The sequence below is a fragment of the Cydia pomonella genome, chromosome 25 (genome assembly GCF_033807575.1).
Source record: "Cydia pomonella isolate Wapato2018A chromosome 25, ilCydPomo1, whole genome shotgun sequence".
In the NCBI taxonomy this organism is placed as follows: Eukaryota; Metazoa; Arthropoda; class Insecta; order Lepidoptera; family Tortricidae; genus Cydia; species Cydia pomonella.
The window spans coordinates 9,873,094-9,900,827 of NC_084727.1; the positions used below are offsets into that span (position 1 = coordinate 9,873,094).

Consider the following 27,734-nt stretch of genomic DNA (forward strand, 5'->3'; position numbering starts at 1 on the left):
GGCGGTTCCGCGGCCGGCTCTGAGGGCCTACCGCGAAAACCGAAATTCACAAATAGCGGGGATCTTTCTCTTTTACTCTTCGTAAGACGTAATCAGGGTGACAGAGAAAAATGCCCGCAATTGACGAATTTCGATTTTCCCGGTAGCCGCCCTGACCTGCGGGGTTGCGTAATGCATCGCAACTATAATGTGATTTATAGTGTTTACTTTTTAAATATATTGTTATCATATGAATGTTAGTTTTAATGTATTTATTTATGAACCACTAATTGCCTGGAATAAAGATTTATATTATTTTTATATTATTATAGGACATTACACAAATTGACTAAGTCCCACAGTAAGCTCAATAAGGCTTGTGTTGAGGGTACTTAGACAACGATATATATAATATATAAATATTTATAAATACTTAAATACATAGAAAACACCCATGACTCAGGAACAAATATCCATGCTCATCACACGAATAAATGCCCTTACCAGGATTTGAACCCGGGACCATCAGCTTCGTAGGCAGGGTCACTACCCACTAGGCCAAACCGGTCGTCAAATCGGTTTTCATTTTCATTAAGTACATTTGAAATAGAGGTGGATTGTCTAAGAAAACTTTTTAGCCATAAAATTACTGCCATCTTTCGACACATGATTAAAACTTTTAGGACGCCATTTGACTTTGATTCTTATTATTTCACTGGTATGCGTTAAATTTATTAAATATCTAATAGTGGCGCCATCTAATAGATCAAAGGCCAAAGGTAAGGCATAACCTTTAGGTTATAATATATATCCTTTTGACCGCCAAATACGTCATATGACGCGCGCGGCTACAGCCCAATATCAACCATCATGCGTACCAACAAGGTTCAAGATTACGCGCCGCATACGATAGGCGTGGCGTTCAAAAGGTTAAATCAGGGATCGCCAAATGGCGGACCGCGGTCCGCATCCGGACCGCCGACCCATTTTGTGCGGACCGCGAGAACACAGCAACTTTTGCACTACAGAGTACGTAATTTAAAATAAAAATGTATCCCCCGCATTATCTTTGTTGACGTCAATTTGTTGAAGTTCAATGACGGCCGGGCGAAGTCACTAGCTAAGATAGTCCAGATAGTCCGCAACAAAAAATGACATTTTTCTCATTGATATGTAAAAAAATACCTTTGTTATTTCTGTAATTACATTTGTTTAATAAATATTTTTTCTATAAAATGTTGTGCGGACCGCGATGGTCATTTCATTTCTTAAAACAGACCCCGAGCGAAACTAATTGGTGACCCCTGGGTTAAATTATATATCTTTGCTCGAAAACCATAAAAACTAGGAAATCGTTAGAGCCGATTCCGAGATCCCCGAAATATATAATATACAAGAATTGCTCGTGTAATTAAACAAGAATATCTGTGACATTATCTATGAAAAGGGACCTTATTGTCGATGGAGCTTACGCCGCACTGCGTAGCGCGGCGTTGTTTATAATATCGGAGCATCGTTGATAATGGCGCGACCGACAATAAGGTCCCTTTTCATAGATAATGTCACATCTTATCTTTGTTATCTTATGGCTTCGGGGATCTCGGAAACGGCTCTAACGATTTTGATGAAAGTTGCTATATGGGGGTTTTTGGAGGCGAAAAATCGATCTAGCTGGATGTTATGTCTGAGTTTTCATTTCCGAGCTTCTCCCAGATATTTACGGTTAAATAAATAAAAGTTGTAAGTAAAAGATATAATAGTTCTAAAAGGTTTATTACAAATAAATATTTTGCAATTACATTTTTCATTAATTAAGAAACAATTCTCGGGCATAACTTAGAAAATAAAATCCTTAGCAATAACACAATTTTAGACAGAGAAATACATACAAAAGCCTTTATTTTTGTATACCAGATAAAAAAATGACATTATCCTAATATGTCTGTGGGATCCCTTTGTTTGACATAATTATTGAAAGTCATAATGTAATGATAGCCATATTATCATTAGTCATAACTCAAACCGTTAACTTTTCAGGAATTTCCTTAGGTTATCCTATAGATAGGTTAGGTTAGGTTTGTTTTATGGCAATCCTGAAAAGTTACGCGTTTCTGAGAAAAACCAAATTATGGCTAACGAAAATGCGGACAAACAATACATTATGACTTAAAACTTTAAGGGAAACTATAGGAATGTCTGCCTGTCTTCGTTGATGTATTTTTGTCCTTGTTAATAACGAATAAATTATAACTATTACCTACTCCTTTAGATTTTCATGAACACGAATATAAGAACATACAGGATGATTTCAGGGTCGTGATCCAGAACAACTTTTTCTGAATCTATAAATGATTTACATTATCATACGGTAGTATTTGATTGAAAGATAACTAGTTTAATTTTTATTATTTTTCAAGTAAAATTAATCTTATATGAAGTAATCATGGTCACCCTATGAGTTTTGACATACGCTGTATGGAAAGCGACAAGACGTCACATTGAGTAGGGTGACCAAATTGTACGCAAACATTTTTTTTTCTACTTGTCTGAAAAATAATCATAATTATTGGTGATAACAAATAATGAGCAACATCATTAGACTCATCTTTGAATTCTGTGTGATGTCTTGTTCCTTTGCTCCACGACCCCGAAATCACCCTGTATATAAAAGGTACGAAGAAAAGTCTATATTGTCTATTCCTCAGAACAGCACTTGTGCATTAAAATAGCTATAACGTTACTGCGATTAATGGCTACCAACTTAACAAAATCAAAATACAGTTTAAAACTTAGTGCATTGCTGCCAACTTACAAAACATTCATTTGATTGCATAGTAGAAACAATTGCTTTATAGGGACAATTGCCAAGTCAGCTCATATTCAAGTGCGCGTGTACCGCGATATGAGCTGACTAGGCAGTGCCCGCGGCTACAGTGCGGGCCCCCCCCGCTACATGTAAACCAGTCTCACCTTAACCATTGGTCATATAACACTTGTCGATATTCAAGTACTTATAATATAATATAATCAAATGAGTAAATACAGTGTTTCGTTAACCTCGCTACCCCACCTTCGGAACTATACAATATAACCCTAAAGCTTCATAAGTCAGAAACACGCATGTGACACCCGTAGTATAGCAACATTACCCATAGACTACGAAAACCGCTTACCGTTGCTTGTTAGTCTCCGTAGGCTACGGTGGCCAAAATCGAGAAAAACTGTCCAAAAATTTAATTTAGCAAGTAGCAAGTACCAGGGCCTCATGAGTTACGAGGAGGTGTCGCCGACCGGCCGGGCCGGGGGGGCCGGGCGCGTAAGAAGGTACGCTCATGTATCTTAGCGGTATACTTTTGATTTGTTTACCTATATGATTCTACTATTATTTTTGTTAACTCGTAGGAAAAGTATTGTATGCAACGTTGTATAAGTAGGTCAAAAAATGCTCGTGGCGTATTCCTTTACAATGTTCGGCTCCGGCTCACATTGTAACTCGCGCCACTCGCCTTTTTTGACCCTTCTTATACAACTGTTACATAAAATACTATTAAAAACCCTCTACGCTATAATAAGGCATGCCATAAAATCAATTTCATGCCAAAAATGCCTTACATCAATTTGGAAAAGAGCTCTTCGAACTGCTGGATCGATTCACCGCAAGGAAACTAGCTTCCACGCAAAAAACCGCATCGAAATCGGTCCATCCGTTGGCGAGCTACGATGCCACAGACAGACAGACAGACAGACAGACAGACAGACAGACACACAGACAGGCAGACGGACAGACACAGGCAGACAGCAGACACACAGACAGGCAGACAGACAGACACACAGGCAGACAGACAGACATTGGCGTCATACATATAGCATCGAGGGTTAAAAACACCGTCCAACCGAATAAGTCAAAGTACACAATATTAATAATATTTTGAAGGTTAAGGCATTTTTATCACAAGTCTTGCAAGTTGATTTAGGAGTCCGCAGATTTTCACCTTCCCAACGTAGGTACGCTCTCATTCTAAAACTACGTGTTGGATTGTAATGAAGCGTTAAATAATAAATAAATAAATATTGTTATAGGACATCATTACACAAATTGACTAAGTCCCACAGTAAGCTCAATAAGGCTTGTGTTGAGGGTACTTAGACAACGATATATATAATATATAAATAATTATAAATACTTAAATACATAGAAAACACCCATGACTCAGGAACAAAATATCCATGCTCATCACACGAATACATGCCCTTACCAGGATTTGAACCCGGGACCATCAGCTTCGTAGGCAAGGTCACTACCCACTAGGCCAGACCGGTCGTCAAAAAAGCATTGCACATACAATGACATGAGGTATATCTATATCTGTAATTAATTTATATACAGTTTATAAATTAAACGAAATAGAGCAAAAATAAGTTTTGTATGTAGTTTTGACGACCGGTTTGGCCTAGTGGGTAGTGACACTGCCTATGAAGCTGATGGTCCCGGGTTCAAATCCTGGTAAGGGCATGTATTCGTGTGGTGAGCATGGATATTTGTTCCCGAGTCATGGGTGTTTTCTATGTATGTATTTATAAATATTTATATATTATATATATCGTTGTCTAAGTACCCTCAACACAAGCCTTATTGAGCTTACTGTGGGACTTAGTCAATTTGTGTAATAATGTCCTATAATATTTATTTATTTGTATGAAAAACTTAAATTCGCTGTATTTTCTTATCTATGGTATCTGAAGCTACATAAACTAATTACAGGACTAAATATACCTTATAAGTAATTAAGAAGTAAGTTAGGAGAAAAAGTAAGTATGAAGTTTCAGAGCACTCTAACTAGTCGTTTCAAAATGAGAGTGTTTGAGTTTGTCTTGAGAACTGAGCTTGCAGCGGACTCATAAAATGCGACTTCTATATGCGTCAACACAACACATGAAACAATTTTTTGTAATATTTATTATACAGCAGTCAAACTGTCATTTCTTGTAATCTCTCTCGACCTTCACAGCTGGTCTCCTAAGCCTAGTCTTCGGGTTATCCCTGTTATCCTTAACATCATCTTTGGGCATTTTCCCGGGGCTCGTGGCACGCTTGAGCCTTCGGTCTTTCAAAGTCCGGAGAGACCCGGTTTCCACTCTACCTCTTTTCGGCTCAGGAATCTTTGCTACCTCTTTTTTTGGTTTTGGTATATTTGGCTTGGCATTTTCTTTAGATGAATCTTCTACGGTTTTTGAAAGTTTTCTCAAAATTTTCGTATCATTTTCTTTCGTTGAATTATCTACGCTCACAGTTTTTGGAAGCGTATTTGAATCTTTTGGGATTTCTTTCGAAGAAAACTCCTTTTCCAAATTCTTAATAATGTTCTGTCTTAAAGATTTCTTCGCATAAGTTTTGACTGACGTTTGGGGGGTGAAAAATTGATCCGGGGTGGCTTCGAAGGGGGTGAAGAATTCAGCTCTCGACTTATCCGTCTGCGGGGTCATAGCTACATCTATATCTTCTTGAGAAGGTTCAGTCACTAGGATCTTTACTTTCGAACGGGACGGCCTCGGTGTTATACTTTCTATTATAGGTTTATTAGCTATCAGGATAGGTATTTTAAAGTTTATTTTCTTCTTAGGCACTATTTGCTCTTCCGGCTCGTCGAAGTTAAGAACTGGTATCTTACACTTCAAATCTGGCAATTCTTCTTTGTCAACAACAACTTTATTAAACACGGGCGGTTTACTGGGCTTCGCTTCTGGTGTTTTCAGTATCTCTTTAGTGGGTGTAATTTTAAGATTTTCCATATCATTCTCAATATCTGCCACTCTATCTGTTATTTCATCAGATTTATGTAGAATTTCGGAAGCGATCATCAAATTCACGACTTCATTCATCGTATATCGATCGACATCAGCGGCCTGAAGTATCTCATTGATTCTTACATATATATAATCATCCGATTTAGCATAATTTTTCTGCGACAGCTCAAAATACGCCGCCTGGATCAAAACTTCCAATTCCACATTTAAAAGCTCCCTTTCGAAGCTCTTCTCAATTATATCGACTATATATTTCTCAAATTTCTCTCGAAGCTTTCTCACGGCAGCTTTAATTTTACTTTCGACGTCACAGAAGTTTTCCAGCACGCCATCAAAGTAATTCTTGGCCACGTCGAACTCTTTACCCCTGTAATACACGCTCGCTTCCACCCCCAACAGCTGCGAGGTCAAAATGAATATCGATGGAGTCTCACAAGCATAGCACTCACATTTTGGATCGTGGTCGAAGAACAGGGGTGTTCTGAAGGCGGGCACGTAATCTACAGGTATAGATGGACTCGTCTGATGCATCTTGGGGATGCGTGCGTCGCGCACGGCTTCAAGTTGTGTGGTGGAGGGGGCGGGGGGGTGCGGGGGCGGCTTGCTGAGCGCACACTCGTTGGACTGGAGGCCCACGATGTGTTTGAGGCGTTGGTCGATCGTTGCCTGAAAATAAAATGTATAATGACTCAATATGTCTTTAGCGAGTGTTATGAGCTTACAATTATTACTTTTTTAATTAATGAAAATATCTGTAGACCGCGTGAATACATACATACATATAATCACGCCTATTTCCCGTGGGGGTAGGCAGAGACCACGGATTTCCACTTGCTACGATCCTGACATACCTCTTTCGCTTCCTTCACTTTCATGACATTCCTCGTACAGTCAGCGTCAAATACTTTGTAGCAGTCAAAGTGGCCAAATAGTTCAGTACACCATACTAAATATATGGTGTACCGAACTATTTGGCTACTTTGGTTGCTACAAAGTATTTGACGCTGACTGTACATGCTCGAATGGGTGAATGCAGTGGAAATGAGAGCGTTGAGAAGTGTGTGTGGTGTAAAATTACAAGATAGAATTAGGAACAGTGTGATAAGGGAAAAGTGTGGACTGAACGAAGATGTAGTGACAAATATTGAAAGGTATGTTGAGATGGTTTGGACACGTGGAAAGAATGAGTGAAAGAAGGTTAACAAAGAGAGTGTGTAAGGGAGAAGTAGAAGAGGGAGCTGGAAGGGGTAGACCTCGGCGGACTTTCTCTGATCAAATCGGGGAAATCCTGAAGAAAGGCCAGGTCAAGAGCACCCTAAACCGCGTGAATAATTTTGAAAAATCTATATTTATTATTAAATATATTAATTAATTATTATTTATTATTAATTATTATTATTTTTATTTATTATTTATTATTTACTATTAAATAATTTGAAAAATATGCGAAAACTGTATCGACAAAAAAAAATATATATTTAATTCTTGAACCTGCTCACAAAACTCACGAGCGTCGCGACTAATGAAAAATGTAATGCTCTATAATTTTCAACTAATATAACGAGCAGAAAGAGCTGCAAAATAGAGTTCCGATTAATCCGGTTATAATTGTATTCTTTCTCAAAGATTCTATTCAAATAAATAATAATAATTTTATTACACGAAATTGATAAGAAAGCAAAATTTAAACTAATAAAACCATTATCGTTCCAGAAACTTATTATTTAACTGTACAGCAAATTAAAAAAAAATCGGTTGCTGATGAAAAGTGACATCACAAAGTTAGTAACGCCCCCCTCCCCCTTGTCTCATTTACCTGACCCCCTCCCTCCCCCTATACGTGTGACGTAATCAATGGATGACCCCAAAATAAAAGACTAAAATATAAAACCATGCGACCATACTATAGAACGTACACATGTTCTGAAAATAAATTGAATTTAATTGAAAACCATGAACTTACTCTAGCCACGTCACACCGACTAGGATCCATCGCGGTCACACCAAGCGCGAACCTCGCTTGAGCGGAAGCGGAGCCTAGAGCACAAGCGGCGGTGACTCTCCCTCTCCGATATAGGTGGAGCGAGCGGGACAGCAACACGATTCGCAGGCTGGCTGAGAAGATGCTCTGCTTTAGGAAGAGCGAGCGGCGCTGGCGGAGACACCAGGTGGTTTCTGAAACAAAGTTATTTATTAAATAAATTATAGTATTTTATCAGTTGTATAAGAAGGGTCAAAAAAGGTGAGTGGCGTGAGTTACAATGTGAGCCGGAGCCGAAGGCGTAGGCGAACATTGTAAAGGAATACGCCACGAGCATTTTTTGACCTACTTATACAACGTTGCATATAATATTTTTCCTACGAGTCAACAAAAAAAAATCTTAATTTAGGTAAACAAAGCAAAAGTATATAGCCAAGACGCGCGAGCATACCTTGTGACGCGCCCGGCCCGCCCCGGGCCGCGGCCGGCCGGTCGGCGACACCTCCTCGTAACTCATGAGGCCCTGGTACTTGCTACTTGCTAAATTAATTTTTTGGACAGTTTTTTCTCAATTTTGGCCACCGTAGCCTACGGAGACTAACAAGCAACGCTAAGCGGTCTTCGTAGTCTATGGGTGTTACTATATTACGGGTGTCACATGCGTGTTTCTGACCTTATGAAGTAATTATTTTTACTATGCAACCAAATGAATATTTTGTAAGTTGGCAGCAATGCACTTAGTTTAAAACTGTATTCGTTTTGGTTTTGTTAGGTTGGTAGCCATTAATCGCAGTAACGTTATAGCTTATAAAAGCACAAGAGCTGTTATGAGGAATAGACAATATAGACTTTTCTTGAAATCTTTTATGTATGTTCTTATATTCGTGTTAATGAATGCATAAATGACAGATAACAGTAGAGGAGTAGGAAAATAATTTAAAAAACATGCTTATGACACGATATTCCATCATGGAATGCCAGTGCCTATCATCCGGCTTCATCATCAGACCTTGAAACCTAATCGTGGTCAAAGTTCATTACAAGACTTTTCTAACAAATCCAAACACAGCTATGATACGATGTTCCATCATGAAGTTCCAGTTCATATCTTCCCGCTCCATCATCAGATCAGTTCGGCAGTACCATATTATTGTATTGTCATCAGAACTACATACAGCTGCCAATTTTCATGACGCTACGATCCTTGGAAGATGGTTAAATTAGTTACCTTAGGTCGACCTAATATAAGTTTTTGGCAAAAATTTCTTTTTTGGTACAAGCTTTTATCGCTGGCTGTACTTTTCTTTCCACAGGCAACTAATACTCATCGAGACAATTCTAAAAACCCCAAACACAATTAGGTTCCGTTGTTTTATCACAGAGTTCCTATGGCCACCTCCTGTCTCCATCATCAGATCATCTCGATGGTACCATAATATTGCATTGTCACCCGACTTACATATGTATACAAATTTTCAGCTTCATCGGAAACCGGGAAGGGGGTCAAATTTAACTTGCAAGATTTGATTACACACAGACAAGGGTCAGGTGAAAGTAAATAAAAGCTTGTAAAAAGCGTGTTAATTAATGGCTAACAATTTGTGCAACAAGGTGGATTAGTTAAATTTTGGAAACGAGGGCTATAGAAGCGACAGCCGCAGGCTGGAGTGAATTAAAAATCGAGTTTGCAATATTCTTACCCCCGGAGTTACACACAATGTTATCATCACACTTACGAAGAAAAAACTAAATTTTAAGCGAGTCTTTAATTCCCTCCAGCCAGCGGGCGGATGTCGGGAATTAACATCCTCGTATCCAAAATTTCACTTAGTAGTAATAATAATAATCATTTTGCATGAAAATTACACAATACTTATCTAAATTAGGACGACCGGTTTGGCCTAGTAGATAGTGACCCTGCCTACGAAGCTGATGGTCCCGGGTTCAAATCCTGGTAAGGGCATTTATTCGTGTGATGAGCATGGATGTTTGTTCCTGAGTCATGGATGTTTTCTATGTATTTAAGTATTTATAAATATTTATATATTATATATATCGTTGTCTAAGTACCCTCAACACAAGCCTTATTGAGCTTACTGTGGGACTTAGTCAATTTGTGTAATAATGTCCTATCATATTTATTTATTTTATTTATTAAATACTTACCATTGTTCCCAACAGTGAGATAATGTCTCTGCGCATTGACGCAAGCGCTGAGGTCTCCGTACAGCGCCTGCGCATCCAAAACACGCCCTATTGCTATAGGCATAGAGTCCATGTCGTTTAAGAGGCTGGATTGTACCACGCGGATGAAGTGCGCTGAAGTGGGTGCTTCTTTTATATTGTGGTAGAATATCTGTGGATGAAAAATATTGGCTGTTGTATTGCTTTTCTTTATTTTGTTTATTTAATTTGTTGTACAGTCAGCGTCAAATACTTCGTAGCAGTCAAAGTGGCCAAATAGTTCGGTACACCATACTAAATATATGGTGTACCGAACTATTTGGCCACTTTGACTACTATGAAGTATTTGACGCTGACTGTACGTTATCATTTTTTTTTATCTATTAGTTTAATCATAGTCATAGTCATTTATTCATAATAGTATAAATATAAATAATATTGTAAATTATTTATGTAATTGTTTGTTGTTTTTAGAAATTGTATAGTTAATGGTATTTTGTCGAGTATAATAAATAATAAATAAATATTATAGGACATTATTACACAAATTGACGAAGTCCCACAGTAAGCTCAATAAGGCTTGTATTGAGGGTACTTAGACAGCGATATATATAATATATATAAATATTTATAAATACTTAAATACATAGAAAACACCCATGACTCAGGAACAAATATCCATGCTCATCACACGAATAAATGCCCTTACCAGGATTTGAACCCAGGACCAGGATTTGAGTATAAGTATAGCATATTAATCTTAATGTTAAACTTGCTTTGCGCTCCAGGGCCCCAAGATACAGGCTTAGCCTAGTTTGGGTTCCATCGATATTTCTTATATGGAAAAATTGTTACTGAACAATTAAAAGATTTTTTTTTGTGCTATGTATTTTTTCTACTTGTCGACAGTAACGGTTGAATTAAGATTGCGTATATTAAACTATAATTGCGTACATTCAACGATACGCTGTAGTCGTGGATAAAACGCAACTTTCTCATTAGTTTTTGAACATTCAACAGGGCTTTTACCAGTTGGTGTGGTGAAAAAACCTTTTCCTACTCCTCTACTGTTATCTGTCATTTATGTATTCATTAACACGAATATAAGAACATACATAAAAGGTTTCAAGAAAAGTCTATATTGTCTATTCCTCATAAAAGCTCTTGTGCTTTTATAAGCTATAACGTTACTGCGATTAATGGCTACCAACCTAACAAAACCAAAACGAATACAGTTTTAAACTAAGTGCATTGCTGCCAACTTACAAAATATTCATTTGGTTGCATAGTAAAAACAATTACTTCATAAGTCAGAAACACGCATGTGACACCCGTAATATAGCAACACTCATAGACTACGAAGACCGCATAGCGTTGCTTGTTAGTCTCCGTAGGCTACGGTGGCCAAAATTGAGAAAAAACTGTCCAAAATTGAATTCAGCAAGGAGGAAGTACCAGGGCCTCATGAGTTACGAGGAGGTGTCGCCGACCGGCCGGCCGCGGCCCGGGGCGGGCCGGGCGCGTCACAAGGTATGCTCGCGCGTCTTGGCTATATACTTTTGCTTTGTTTACCTAAATTAAGATTCATTTTGTTGACTCGTAGGAAAAGTATTGTATGCAACGTTGTATAAGTAGGTCAAAAAAGGCAAGTGGCGTGAGTTACTATGTGAGCCGGAGCCGAAGGCGTAGGCGAACATTGTAAAGGAATACGCCACGAGCATACTTGGTTGCATAGTAAAAACAATTACTTATAAGTTAAGTATTGTATGCAACGTTGTATAAGTAGGTCAAAAAATGCTCGTGGCGTATTCCTTTACAATGTTCGCCTACGCCTTCGGCTCCGGCTCACATTGTAACACACGCCACTCGCCTTTTTTGACCCTTCTTATACAACTGTTGCACAAAATACTATTTTATGGGACTTACAGCGGCATCACACAGGAAGAGCAGCGCAGCCTCCCTGGTGCTCCGCGCGCGCGTCATGCCGCCGGCCCACTCGGCCGCCAGCGCCAGCACGCGACGCAGCTGCTCGCTCGGCCGGTATGTTCGCGACAGTATGACGCCGGCCGCCTCCAGGTAGGCCGCTCTGTAAATATATATTACAGTACATATGGGGCTACTTTACCGCACTAGTGCGAGAAGTAGCATATTACGTTACTGTGTCGAACATTTAAAGGGCCATATGTACTGTAAAACGTTGTACGATACATGTGCGAATAGGTAATTCGCAACTCGTGTCGATTTAAAACACTCCCTTCGGTCGTGTTTTAATTTATCGCCACTCGTTTCGAATTTCCTATTTTTCGCACTTGTATCGTAATGTACTATTATTCAACTTTTCATATGTATAGGGACCGTGCGCGTTGGAGGGTCTGCCATCTTATTTTATTTTCTTTATTTAGAAACAAACATTATCTTATATTGATAAATTGTTACAATATAGGATAATAGACTTATAGACCTACAGTTTCCTTAAATATAGTATGAAAACCATATAACCTAAATACATATAATAACTAAACTAAACCTGAACTTCTAAGTTGCCAAAACGAAGTTACAAATAATGCTCGTACATCCTAACAAAAATAAAAACAAAGATGAAATACATTGCAATAACAGTAATAACAAACAATAATTGCAATTAAATTAGAGTTAGCTATCTAATTTAAGTCCATTAATACATTTCAATGCAAGTTGTTTGAAACTACCGAACTTTTCACTGAAAATATCTACATTTTGAAACTTATCATCATACATCCTGCATGCTCTTCTAATGAAACCGTTTCTCGCATATGCGGTTCGACTACGAGGAATATAAAAGAGGTTCTTCTTTCTACATGCTCGCTCACAACGAATCTTGAGGCCTGACTCGGAACTATAAACATGTACATGTACACGTCACGTGTCTTCTTGTGCATAGTAGGCTCTGCCATCTTGTGGGCTACATCGGAACAATAAACATCACATTTACGCCTCGCGCCAAAAATTTAACGGCTCCTGTGCTGCCTCCTGCAGTTCATGCACGCTCCCTATTCCATGAAGCGCTGGTGGCCTAGCGGTAAGAGCGTGCGACTTGCAATCCGGAGGCCGCGGGTTCAAACCCCGGCTCGTACCTATGAGTTTTTCGGAATTTATGTACGAAATATCATTCGATATTTACCAGTCGCTTTTCGGTGAAGGAAAACATCATGAGGAAACCGGACTAATCCCAGCAAGGCCTAGTTTACCCTCTGGGTTGGAAGGTCAGATGACAGTCGCTTTCGTAAAAACTAGTGCCTACGCCAAATCTTGGGATTAGTTGTCAAGCGGACCCCAGGCTCCCATGAGCCGTGGCAAAATGCCGGGACAACGCGAGGAAGAAGAGATATGTATTCCATGACGATTATCCCGAAAATTTGAGTATTTTATTTATGCTAAAGTACCAACGGTTTTAAATAATAAGGTTTAGGGCCCGAGTACAAGACGCGGATGGACAAACTATTTCTTATTATGTGTCCCATCAGCCAGACGACAAATTAAAATCAGCAAAGTTTATGAGAACAATTTGTATATCAATTGCGTTCAATTAAAATTATAAAGCTCATTTTTTTGTTTATACTACGTCGGTGGCAAACAAGCATACGGCCCGCCTGATGATAAGCAGTCCCCGTAGCCTATGTACGCCTGCAACTCCAGAGGAATAACAAGCGCGTTTACAAGCCAGGTCAAGATACACGATACAATACTATTTGTCTACCATTCTTCATCAATTCTCATCTACTCAAAGGTTAACTGGAAGAAATCCCTTAAAGGGATAAGTTCGCCTTTGTACTGCTTATCCTGTGCCATATTTATATTTTGTCTTTTGTACAATAAAGAGTTTATACATACATACATACGATACTAACCTGTCTTGAAGATGCTGACCGACTCGCAGTGCGACATGCGCCAGCTGCAACGCGTACACGCTCCGTACGTGTAACAGTTGCTGTAACATGACGCGTAACACGAGCAGAGGCGACGATAGGAAGTCTTGTGGTACTGAAATATAAATAATAAAGAATATTGAAAATGACCTGATATTCTACAATCGATTAAAAAAATGGCTGACTACAAATGCCTTTTATGACATGTCAGAATATTATAATGATTTGAATTTTAATTTAATTTAATTTATTGGATGTATGAATTGTGTTGATTATTACTATTTTATATTATTTAATTTGATAATTATGACATGTCAGAATATTATAATAATAATTTAATTTAATTTACTGGATATTTGAATTGTTTTGATTATTTTTATACTGTTTTACTTTAATTGAATTTGATTATTATTATTTATTATCTTAATTGTACTTAAATTGACATCGACCGATATATTGTATTACCTTTTGACATGTAAAATTTGTAATTTTATCAATAAAGGAATATGAATATGAATATACACGTTATTGGGTATTGAATGAATTGAATCATCATCATAGGCTGACTGGTAGAGAAGCCGTATTATTTTGTGCAATAAAGTATAAATATAACATTTTATACAACCGTGTTATAATAGAGAGCTTTTCAATCGAGTACCGTGTTTAAGCAACGAAACTTGCTGAGTTGCCTAAGTAAGGTACGAAATTAAAAACCTTGATTATATCACTATTGTAGACAAGGTCTTCTACGAGTCGTCTACAATAACCTTTTTTTACATACAATAAAACCTAAATAATTAATAAAGATTGGTAAGTATTTCAGTAGAAAAAAAAAATGTACATAAGACATTTTTTTTTTTTTTTTTTATTAATACAACTTAAATATATCATTACAGGTTTAGCCTAATGCGATAGATAAGCGACAAACCAATAATCAGAGTTATTGCCTATATATAATTATAAACTTAACCTAATGTTATCATTGCAGCCTTTGTGAGATCATTCAGAGAGCACGTAAATATGTCCAACTTCAACGCAAGTTTATTGATAGCGCACATAAACGCGCGCCCATTTAATCTTTTCTATGGGAGCGGCACGTGATATGTCATTTTTTTAAATAGTTGACCATAGCATATCGAAAAGAATATTATAGTTGAGTTGGCAGTTTGGTATATGAAATCTCAATTCAACCATTACGGTCGACGAGTAAAATAAATATCAGTATATGACACCGACTTACCGTCGTCCAGGCGCGACAGGACCTCAGTCCATAGCTTGACTCCTCGCAGAGCAGGTTTTAAAGCCTCATGCTCCTGTTCCAGGGTTCTGCAGCATGGTACCAAGTCGGGGTCTATGCTCTGAACAGAAAAAAAGCATGGATTAATAAAAAATTAAAGAAAATTTGAAATAAAGGTAAATTGTCAAATTTAAACTGTCAGGCGACATGCTAACATTAAACTACAGTAGGCGCTCGATAATCCGGCACCCGATTATTTCCCTCTATGCCGGATTGTCGGAACTGCCGGATTATCGAATTTGTATGGAAGTAAAAGCTTGTCATTTTGTCAAAGCGACGCTGCGAAACAAGAAAAAGCAAAACAAACACGTGGCTTCACTATTAAGGTCAGGCCCGGACTGCCGAGCGAGAGAAACTACTCGAACCCGCTCAGTAGTCCGGCGTTCAGCTGTGTAAAATGCCGGATTATAGAGCGGGCTACCTGAGTCCCAAAATGCCGGACTACTGAGCGTGCCGGATTGGCGAGCGCCGGATTATCGAGCGCCTACTGTAATTTTACGGATTCTACTCACGTGTTTAGTAACTCGCGCGAAAGGTGGATTTTCTAAGAAAACTTTGTAGCCGCAATAAATTTACTGCCATCTTTCGACACATGATTAAAACTTTTAGAACGCCATTTGATATTGATGCGTGAAGCGCTGGTGGCCTAGCGGTAAGAGCGTGCGACTTGCAATCCGGAGGTCGCGGGTTCAAACCCCGGCTCGTACCAATGAGTTTTTCGGAACTTATGTACGAAATGTTATTTGATATTTACCAGTCGCTTTTCGGTAAAGGAAAACATCGTGAGGAAACCGGACTAATCCCAACAAGGCCTAATTTTACCCTCTGGGTTGGAAGGTCAGATGGCAGTCGCTTTCGTAAAAACTAGTGCCTACGCCAAATCTTGGGATTAGTTGTCAAGCGGACCCCAGGCTCCCATGAGCCGTGGCAAAAATGCCGGGACAACGCGAGGAAGAAGAGATTTGATATTGATGCTTATTCTTTCACTGATATGTGTTAAATTTGTGAAATATCAAAAAGTGGCGCCATCTAATAGATCAAAGGCCAAAGGTATGGCGGCATCGTTTCGAGCGATGGCACCACAGCTTTTAGCCGATGCCCGGTAAGATGGCGCCACTTTTTGATATTTAAGACATTGAACGAAAGAATAAGGATCAAAGACAAATGGCGTTTTAAAAGTTTTAATCATGTGTCGAAAGATGGCAATAAATTTACTGTGGGTAAAAGTTTTCTTTGACAATCCACCTCTATTTCAAATTAGGCGGGTCGACATAGAGCGATAATTTCCTCGCGCACAAAACGGCCAGTGTAGACGTGCCTAGTGACGCCATCTTGTCGAGCAAATTGGCACGGCTGAGGCAAACGTGCTGAGGCAAAAGTTACAAACGTCCGGCAATAAAAATAAATATGCAAATGTAGACTATTGAGCCTTTATGATATGTATGTATGCATGTCTATGTGTGCGCGCGCACGCATCCCATTACCTACACATACAAAGTCAGTAATAAACCAGCTGTGCCTCGGTACGATTGCGTTTCATTGCTCCCCACTCTACCCACATATATCTCACTTTATCAATTTATTAATTTCGGCAAAGAATGGCTCACTAAGTCGCTCTTTGGAACAGAGGCTCAACGAGGCGGGGAATGCTAGGGTCGGCAACGCGCATGTGACTCCTCTGGAGTTGCAGGCGTACATAGGCTACGGAGACTGCCTACCATCAGGCGGGCCGTATGCTTGTTTGCCACCGACGTAGTATAAAAATAAAGAAATATAAAACACAACATTTGCGGCTTTATGAGAATAGTAGAGCCGCCTCTGCATATTATAATTATATACGTAGTCCCCGCTTTCCTTCCTGGATATTAAAAAGGAAGAATAGCTTCAGAGTCAGACCACGATAAGTTGGCAGCGATTTTGATAGCCCAGACGGTGCAAGTGTCAAGTAAACGTCAAATTTCTAAGTTTGACGTTTAAAATAACCCGTGCACCATCTGGGCTATCAAAATTGCCGCCAACTTATCTTGATTCGATTCTACTATCCTAATTAAATAACGGTACTTTTTCTATGAAAATTCCATTTCGGGAGAAAAGGGTTTCCAGTAAGTCTTAACAAATCAATTTGATTTGATGTCGACCGCTTCAGCACAATTTATTCTAGGTTTAAAGGTTTCGCTTAAAAAAAACCTTTTAAACCTAGTTTTTTCATACTAAAACATACTAAAAAATCATGGAGAAAGAAAAATATTTAGAAATAGAAAAACGTCTGCTCTTTATGTATGCACGATCTCGTGACATGAATACAGAATACAGAATTTTATTGGTAAAACATAGGTACATCTTACAAGTCAAAATAATATACAATTTTACAACTTATAATTATAGATTCAATAAAACAAATCAGTAATATACACCGTGTTTTTTTTGATTTCCGTTAATTTCGAGGGTGCATTCCTGAGCTTAAATTAAGTAACTTTCTCAAAGACACCGATATTCTAATTAACTCCATTTCGGAGATAATCAATCATTAATTTTTATCTTATAAGGCCCTTACGAGCGTGTACAGTTGCCTTAGGGCCTGTTTACTTATTGATTAGTGTTTAGTGCGAGTTCATACATTTGCTACTAAACGTAAGTACTATCTCGGACGATCGACGTTCGAAATGACATTGATATGTCACAGTTTTCAATTGTTTGGTTGAGTTCAATGTAATGCCCGTGCTACAACAACGCTATATGCAACATTTAGTTACTTTTTATAAAAAAAAAATAGTAAAAAAAAAAAAAAAAAAATAGTTTTTTTTGTAAATTAACTATGCCATTTAGTTTCCTTAAACGTACTTACCGATACCCCGAAGTTAACGAAATTCAATAAAAACACGGTGTAGAACAATGCTTCCCTCTTAAGTCTTCCTTTAAAAAAAATGCACCGTGACACAATGTCGAATATAAACGACAATATATAAAACTCACTTGATCTTTAATCTTCCACTCATACTTCACAGCCGCATCAGCCAAATCCATATCCGTCTTCAAAAACAGCAGCGTAGCTTCAATCACTTTCATCTTGACGTCGGCCGTGGGCGCCATCTTGTCGAGTATGGACGACAAGATGGCGGACAGCTGCGGGCTGTGGATGTTGCGGACGACGCACGGGGTGTGCAGGATGACGGAGTAGAGGGTGTCCAGGGAGGGGGGTTGTGCTGAAAAAAAACAAATTGAGGTTGTAAAATATATATATATATATATATATATATTTTTTACAACCTCAATTACCTAACCTATATATATATATATATATATATATATATATATATATATATATATATATATATATATCCGCAGGGCAGCTTGTGGCGAGCTGTTGGGGAGTAACGACCTCACGGCCCCGAGTACTCCCGAGAGTCGGTCAGGGTCTCCGTTACCGGCGTGTCTTCGTCGGTCGGAGTGGACCCCAAGGGGACCCGCAGGACTCTCAGTTCTGGCTTGCCTTCATTGGCCGTCCAGAGAGGAGTCGTTAGAGCTAAATGCTCCAGGGGTGGAAGTGAAAACTTGCATAAGACGCGAGTTGGCACAGTGGCTGTTATCAGCCACTGGGTAGGGCGCGGCGCACACCGCTCCACACCCCGAGCCGCTCGCACCGGTGCTGCTCCTGGTCGTCCTCACGACGGCAGTTTCAGGGGCCAGGGGGTAAGCTCAATATGGCTTGTGTTGTGGGTACTTAGACTATGATATATATTATATATAAATATTTATAAATACTTAATTACAAAGAAAACACCCATGACTCAGGAACAAATATCGATGCTCATCACAAAAATAAATGCCCTTACCAGGATTTGAACCTGGGACCCGGGTCACACGCCAGCCACAGGCGACAGTGACGGCTACAGACGACCATACAGGGTGACTAGTAACATGACTCACCGCACATCCAAGGATACTGCTTGCCGGTAGAGAGGTAGTGTAGAGCACGCCACACGCCGACTACAGGCGACAGTGACGGCTACAGACGACCATACAGGGTGACTAGTAACATGACTCACCGCACATCCAAGGATACTGCTTGCCGGTAGAGAGGTAGTGTAGAGCACGCCACACGCCGACTACAGGCGACAGTGACGGCTACAGACGACCATACAGGGTGACTAGTAACATGACTCACCGCACATCCAAGGATACTGCTTGCCGGTAGAGAGGTAGTGTAGAGCACGCCACACGCCGACTACAGGCGACAGTGACGGCTACAGACGACCATACAGGGTGACTAGTAACATGACTCACCGCACATCCAAGGATACTGCTTGCCGGTAGAGAGGTAGTGTAGAGCACGCCACACGCCGACTACAGGCGACAGTGACGGCTACAGACGACCATTCAGGGTGACTAGTAACATGACTCACCGCACATCCAAGGATACTGCTTGCCGGTAGAGAGGTAGTGTAGAGCACGCCACACGCCGACTACAGGCGACAGTGACGGCTACAGACGACCATACAGGGTGACTAGTAACATGACTCACCGCACATCCAAGGATACTGCTTGCCGGTAGAGAGGTAGTGTAGAGCACGCCACACGCCGACTACAGGCGACAGTGACGGCTACAGACGACCATTCAGGGTGACTAGTAACATGACTCACCGCACATCCAAGGATACTGCTTGCCGGTAGAGAGGTAGTGTAGAGCACGCCACACGCCGACTACAGGCGACAGTGACGGCTACAGACGACCATACAGGGTGACTAGTAACATGACTCACCGCACATCCAAGGATACTGCTTGCCGGTAGAGAGGTAGTGTAGAGCACGCCACACGCCGACTACAGGCGACAGTGACGGCTACAGACGACCATACAGGGTGACTAGTAACATGACTCACCGCACATCCAAGGATACTGCTTGCCGGTAGAGAGGTAGTGTAGAGCACGCCACACGCCGACTACAGGCGACAGTGACGGCTACAGACGACCATACAGGGTGACTAGTAACATGACTCACCGCACATCCAAGGATACTGCTTGCCGGTAGAGAGGTAGTGTAGAGCACGCCACACGCCGACTACAGGCGACAGTGACGGCTACAGACGACCATACAGGGTGACTAGTAACATGACTCACCGCACATCCAAGGATACTGCTTGCCGGTAGAGAGGTAGTGTAGAGCACGCCACACGCCGACTACAGGCGACAGTGACGGCTACAGACGACCATTCAGGGTGACTAGTAACATGACTCACCGCACATCCAAGGATACTGCTTGCCGGTAGAGAGGTAGTGTAGAGCACGCCACACGCCGACTACAGGCGACAGTGACGGCTACAGACGACCATTCAGGGTGACTAGTAACATGACTCACCGCACATCCAAGGATACTGCTTGCCGGTAGAGAGGTAGTGTAGAGCACGCCACACGCCGACTACAGGCGACAGTGACGGCTACAGACGACCATACAGGGTGACTAGTAACATGACTCACCGCACATCCAAGGATACTGCTTGCCGGTAGAGAGGTAGTGTAGAGCACGCCACACGCCGACTACAGGCGACAGTGACGGCTACAGACGACCATTCAGGGTGACTAGTAACATGACTCACCGCACATCCAAGGATACTGCTTGCCGGTAGAGAGGTAGTGTAGAGCACGCCACACGCCGACTACAGGCGACAGTGACGGCTACAGACGACCATACAGGGTGACTAGTAACATGACTCACCGCACATCCAAGGATACTGCTTGCCGGTAGAGAGGTAGTGTAGAGCACGCCACACGCCGACTACAGGCGACAGTGACGGCTACAGACGACCATACAGGGTGACTAGTAACATGACTCACCGCACATCCAAGGATACTGCTTGCCGGTAGAGAGGTAGTGTAGAGCACGCCACACGCCGACTACAGGCGACAGTGACGGCTACAGACGACCATTCAGGGTGACTAGTAACATGACTCACCGCACATCCAAGGATACTGCTTGCCGGTAGAGAGGTAGTGTAGAGCACGCCACACGCCGACTACAGGCGACAGTGACGGCTACAGACGACCATTCAGGGTGACTAGTAACATGACTCACCGCACATCCAAGGATACTGCTTGCCGGTAGAGAGGTAGTGTAGAGCACGCCACACGCCGACTACAGGCGACAGTGACGGCTACAGACGACCATACAGGGTGACTAGTAACATGACTCACCGCACATCCAAGGATACTGCTTGCCGGTAGAGAGGTAGTGTAGAGCACGCCACACGCCGACTACAGGCGACAGTGACGGCTACAGACGACCATACAGGGTGACTAGTAACATGACTCACCCCACATCCAAGGATACTGCTTGCCGGTAGAGAGGTAGTGTAGAGCACGCCACACGCCGACTACAGGCGACAGTGACGGCTACAGACGACCATACAGGGTGACTAGTAACATGACTCACCGCACATCCAAGGATACTGCTTGCCGGTAGAGAGGTAGTGTAGAGCACGCCACACGCCGACTACAGGCGACAGTGACGGCTACAGACGACCATACAGGGTGACTAGTAACATGACTCACCGCACATCCAAGGATACTGCTTGCCGGTAGAGAGGTAGTGTAGAGCACGCCACACGCCGACTACAGGCGACAGTGACGGCTACAGACGACCATACAGGGTGACTAGTAACATGACTCACCGCACATCCAAGGATACTGCTTGCCGGTAGAGAGGTAGTGTAGAGCACGCCACACGCCGACTACAGGCGACAGTGACGGCCACAACCGACCATACAGGGTGAACTCGTGTTGTAGAAGCGTGCTGAAATACAGTCAATATGTGAGATTCCGAAGGTACGAAATATCATTTGATGTTTACTAAGTTCATCAAGGTAAATATTGAGGACCGGTCTGGCCTAGTGGGTAATGACCCTGCCTATGAAGCCGATAATCCTGGGTTCGAATCCCGGTAAGAGCATTTATTTATGTGATGAGCACAGATATTTGTTCCTGAGTCATGGATGTTTTCTGTTTGTATTTAAGTATTTGTATGTTACATATATTGTTGTCCTGAGTACCCACAACACCAGCCTTCCTGAGCTTAACGTGGGACTTAGTCCTGTGATACATTGTGAAGTCATTGAAGTAATTCTAGTGTGGAGCTAGAGACAGTAAAGACTTATCCTCGTAAGTCCCCTCGTTCTTGTACAGGTACATATTAAATTCGAGGTTCTAATATAGAAATAAAACAAAGCTAAGGCTTAGGGGTCAAGTTTTCTAACACTTTGAATGCCCTTGAAACCCTTGCTGTAATTAATAGTTGAAGAAAATTAAATTCAAATGTATGGAAAATTTGGCATAATTAATGGAGAACTTTTATCTATCCGGATATGTAGGTTACAGCGTAAAGTTAAATTTTATCTACTCTCCCCCCCCTTCCGCAGCGAGCGTCACCCCCCCGCGCTCTCGAATATGTCCCGGAGCGTGATATTTTGCACTTAAAAAATAAACCGTAAACGATACGTAACAAGTCTTTAAGAACAAAATAATCCTCGATAAATTTACTATAAACCTCTCATACAAACAAAAGCGATATCACTTACAGTTTCAGCGCAATCTGCCACCAAATACGAATGTTTTTAATAATTTGTCCATTTTTATTTACTAATCGTTTAGTTTTTTTCAATAATTTCACACTTTACCGCCAAGATATGTATGACAAAAGTAAAGAATAGAATATTCTTTTTATAAAAAGGTATAATTCATTTATAAAATCTTTCATTTACTGTTTCTATGCTATTTTAAAAATTCACTATAATCAGAACCAGCACAGATTTGTTTGCTTTAACAAATTAGTGGGACAGGCGAAGAATGCTGTTATTTTGGCAAAATTGCTGCCTACAAGGCCTACATCGTCTGCTGCTCGACATCATTTTCAGCGAGTCTTTCACCAAGTGCAAAGTTGGAGGAGTAACGTATTACCGCCGGAAGAATGGGGCTGGAAAAAAACCGTCAATTGCCTACTTCCCATTTTAAATACGGAGCCGCCAGCACCAGCCTCTATATTAAAACTAATGACGTGTGCTTGCAAACAAGGCTGTGGTAAACGATGTGGATGGGTGAAAGCCGATTTAAGATGTACCACTATGTGCAAAAATTGTAGAGGCCAGAGTTGTGTTGTGTGTGCGTAGTCGAATTAGATGTTGAAGAAGAATAATGCTGATTTTTGAAGTACTTAGATGTCATAATAGTTATACATAAGTAATAATAGTATTAGTAAACCTAAGAAAAAATAAACTTAAGATTAAGAAAGATAAGTTAGTTGGTTTTATTTGCAATTTGCAATCTCTCTCCGGCAGAAAATAGGGCCTGAGCAATTTTCAATAGATAAGAAAAAACCTGAACAAAAAATACATCAATGGAACTCTCGAGGCCACACTAAACACACCATTCACCATGTATCATACTTAGTTCCGTTTTGGGGTACATTTTTAGAACTTTTTTTAAGGTTCCATACCTAAAAAGGAAAAACGGAACCATTATAGGATCACTCGTGTGTCTCTGTCTGTCCGACAGTCTGTCATAGCCAATTTCCTCCAAAACTACTGGACCGATTGAGTTGAAATTTAGTACACATATGTAAATTGATGACCCAAACACGGACGTGTAACGTAAATGAATCAATTTTAAATATGGGGGCCAGTTTTGGGGGGTAAATTCGAAAAAAAAAGAAAAAAAAAATTCAAGCTATATCGTGTGACATATCAAATGAAAGGGTAGTTTATAAAAATCTCTAATATATTTTTTTCATAATTTTAAATTAATCAGTTTTGAAGTTATTTAAGAAAATAGGCGAAAATAAGCCATGTTCTCAACCCCCCCTTATCTCCTAAAATACTGGGCCTAAAAATTCGAAAAAAATACATAAAATAGTTCTATATCTATAGATTACAGGAAAACATATTAAAAGTATATGATATTTAAAGTAACACCGTTTAACGAGTACGAATGCTTATATTTCGCTGAATGGCCGAATGAATTAAATTTTTAAAATAGCATAGCAACAGTAAATGAAAGGTTTTAGAAATAATTTATACCTTTTTATAAAAAGAATATTCTGTTACTTTTGTCATACATATCTTGGCGGTAAAGTGTGAAATTATTGAAAAAACTAAACGATTAGAATTAAAACTAATTGGAACTTTAATAAATTAAAAAAAAAAGAATGTCACGGCCCGCTTGATGGTAAGCAGTCTCTGTAGCCTATGCACGCCTGCAACACCAGAGTTACATGCGCGTTGCCGACCCTAACCCCCCCCCCCTCCCTCTTTAATCTCCTAATACTTTTTTCTCTTTTTTTAATGAAATGTTTATTTAGAACTAATAACTTACTTGAACTCCAAATGACTGAAAAACGGCTTCAAATTCCCATACAATTTCCTCTCCACAGCCACATTACAAGCGTCCAGCACTGTCATCATCTGCAGCTCTTCATCGTCACAGCCCTTGAGAGCTTTAGCCTTCACATCCATGACCAAACTCATATTTTTCTCCGAGCTGAGTCCTTCCGGCTGAGCGAAAACTAAGCTCAAAAATCCGTCTAAAAGCGCTTTCTCATACATTTTACAATCTAATTGACATATACTTTTATTATATAGTGCTCTGCTTATATTTTTCAAGTCCTGAGTCGTCTTAAAGTGTAGGAATTCATGCGTCAGATATAAGTCGAAAAGCTGTATCGCTGAGTCTAAGTATTTCGCTTTATTTAAAATTATCGCAGTGTTATGTATGTCCGTTTGTAACTTCCGGAGGCACTTTTCATGGTTTGAGCAACCTAGACGGCATAGATCGGTTAAAATACCGTGTTGTTTCTTTATAATCATAAAATATGGCTGTAGGATCATGTTGATATCCAGTTTTGAGTTAAGGCAGGCGGAGACAAAGTTTTTAGCCAAAAACGATAAACGTAAAGCATCATGCAAACCTGATTTTATCTTACAATTATCGCACTTCAACAACTGTTCAGTATCTTTTAGCTTATCAAGTAGAAGAATTATCAATTTGAGGCAAGTTTCTTGAGCTTCTTCTGTTAATGTTAACTTTGATAAGTTATATTCAATAAACACTCTTAATAGTTGATTTATATATGGATAGGTTGCCCTCATTGCTTTTAGATATCCTAATTTTTCTGTAGTTTCACATGAAATTATCAAACTATTTAATATAGTCTCATTGATGCTGGGATTTTCATTATCAGTCAATATACAGCAGAAAGAGTTTAAGTAAAATGTCTGTAGGCAGTGAAATAACTGCGGAGAATGCCCAATGAAAGGTATACAGCTACGAACAGCTGCAGTCAAAACGGAATCTTTAAAATTCAATTTCGCTGCATTTTCAGCTATAACATAGAAGCAATCACTGAATTTTACATATAATTCCAGAATTTCTTTTTCAGTTAATTTCTTAAACGATTTGACATCTCTTTTTAGTGATAAACTTTCAAATATCATTCCGAAACTCTTATTCAACTCCTTAGCATGTTCCGTGTTGTAAATAAAATGTAATTTCTTTAATAGAACCACTAGTAAAGTATTACAGAATTGTACGCTATCATACATGAGAATGACTTTCTGTATGTCTTCTGTAAGTTTTGGTAATAGTTTGATGATGGCACGGCGTCCTGTTTTAAACTTCTCGATGAACATGAGCCGGTCAGTCAGGAGGTTCCAGTATGTCTTGCAGTACTCAGAGAGCAGGTTGTCCTGCTCGTTCTCAAATGGCATGTAGGAGAGTTTGAGGACTAGTTCTGGTGGTGGCTGGGATGGCTGGAAAATAAAGATTATTGCAAAGTTGGAAAGATAATTTGTAAAATTTTGTTTCTATTTCTAATGTAATGACTGGGTGGGGCTTTGTTTAGCATATGCCGAATTTACAATTAATTAATAATAATTAGGGGACCAATATTTCAGATTTAAATTGTAATTGTATTTAGTCATTGGCAGTACAATTTTTTCTCAATTTGTGTACTAATATCCTACAATATTTATTAATTTATTTAAACACTAATGATAATAAAATTGTATATTCCTTACCTGTCTCACAATGAACTTGTGTATATGATACACACAAACTAGAACCTTCACTCGCTCAGGCTTCTCCAGGCCCCTTGTCTGTCGCACACAGTCTATGGAGAGGTTGAGCAACACTTTGGTGTCTATCTTGTCGCGCCATGTTGGGACTTTGTCAATATTTCTGTAAATAGCATTCATTACCATCACCAATATATCTAATTATACACTAACCCCCTTAATCATAAACATCTACTAAAGTTATGATCCTTTGTCCCTTTTCAACGTATTGGTATGATGGAAAGGGACAAACGATAATTAGCGGCATCCTAACTTTAGTAGACGTTTATGAATAAGGGTAACTGTTTATGAAGTCTTTCAAACTAAAGTATTGGTTTACAAGTTTAATCCTTCAATTGTTGGGGGCAGATCTCCGTGAGCTAGGTGTCGGCGAAAGCTGGCGCAAATCCGCTCTGGACCGAGCAAAGTGGCGTGCTCTTGTGTTGGAAGCCAATACTCGTTTTGGGTCATTGCGCCAGCCAAGTAACTATCCTTCAAATCGATCAACGCATAAAGCATCAATTTGATAGAAATATATAAATATTAGATTGATAAGTGTCTACATACCTGCAGAGAATACATAGAACGTTAAGAGAAAACGCTCCCTTGTCTTTAGATGGTAACTTCTCTAAAAGTTCCTTGTAATTAAGGTAAACGTTATCCAAGTCATGAAGATCGCTGGCCGACCCGTCAGCCTTCAATTTCGCAATAAAATCGTTCGCTTGCATTGTAGAATATTTACTCTTTCACATAACTCTGAAAATAATACATGAAATCACTTCAAATCAGACAAAACAATTATATTTGTAGCGTTTAGATTCAATTCACCATATGGCCGTTATTTTTTGTAATTGAATTATTAAATGTCAAATCTAGATTATTTCCGTTGTCAAGAATTCTTTACGTTACCGTTAAACGAACCAATCACAGCGCTGGATTTGTTCTTTTAAAACAATTTTGCGATAATTTAAAACAATTCCCTCTAACGTTCCGTTACACGCAAGAAAGAGAAACTAAATCTGCTAAATCTACTTGTACGGTACGCTGGAAAGAATAAAGGCATACCCAGACGGGATGATCAAATCGACCGTTTTATAATTAGAAAAGAAATTGGCGTCAATGTCCAATTTTAGATTTATGGTGATATTTGAGCGCTCTAAGTTAAAAAAAAATGTCCTTAAATGCGAATATCAGCGTCACAAATTGGTATTCTTGCGTCCGCACCTCTATTTTATCGGTAATATTGGTCATAATCGGAGGTCAAAATTGGCGAGCTAAAATGGCGTTTGCGTCCACCCGCAACGAGGATGCGGAGTATTAGGGTTGGCAACGCACATATTACTCATCCGGAGTTGCAGGCGTACATAGGCTACGGAGACTGCTTACCACCGGGCCGTATGGGGATGACGTAGTATAAAAAACCACCACCTAATTTGATCAGGAGGCCTACCGCGAAAACTGAATTGCGCAAGCTAAGACGCAAAAGAGTGA

The 27,734-nt window shown here is 40.0% G+C and overlaps 1 protein-coding gene across 1 annotated transcript; it reads right to left on the minus strand.

The window, feature by feature from the left end:
* Positions 1-4,382: 4,382 nt before the first annotated feature.
* On the minus strand, positions 4,383-27,643 carry LOC133531313 (uncharacterized). The gene is made up of 11 exons (XM_061869448.1): positions 26,811-27,643; positions 26,208-26,367; positions 24,508-25,940; positions 21,807-21,937; positions 18,125-18,354; positions 15,095-15,212; positions 13,837-13,969; positions 11,876-12,035; positions 9,932-10,163; positions 7,748-7,959; positions 4,383-6,450 (listed from the first exon to the last, which is right to left on the minus strand). The coding sequence occupies exons 1-11, from the start codon at positions 26,969-26,971 to the stop codon at positions 4,957-4,959; spliced, it is 4,464 nt and encodes a 1,487-aa protein (XP_061725432.1). The 5' UTR covers positions 26,972-27,643; the 3' UTR covers positions 4,383-4,956.
* Positions 27,644-27,734: the final 91 nt, after the last annotated feature.

Coding starts and splice junctions, on each gene's coding strand:
- LOC133531313 (XM_061869448.1), bottom strand. CDS start 26,971: ATGCAAGCGAACGATTTTATTGCGAAATTGAAGGCTGACGGGTCGGCC. Junction 10,164..11,875: donor TCTTCCTGTGTGATGCCGCT/GTAAGTCCCATA, acceptor TAAATAAACAAA/ATAAAGAAAAGCAATACAAC. Junction 6,451..7,747: donor GTCGGTGTGACGTGGCTAGA/GTAAGTTCATGG, acceptor TTTTATTTTCAG/GCAACGATCGACCAACGCCT.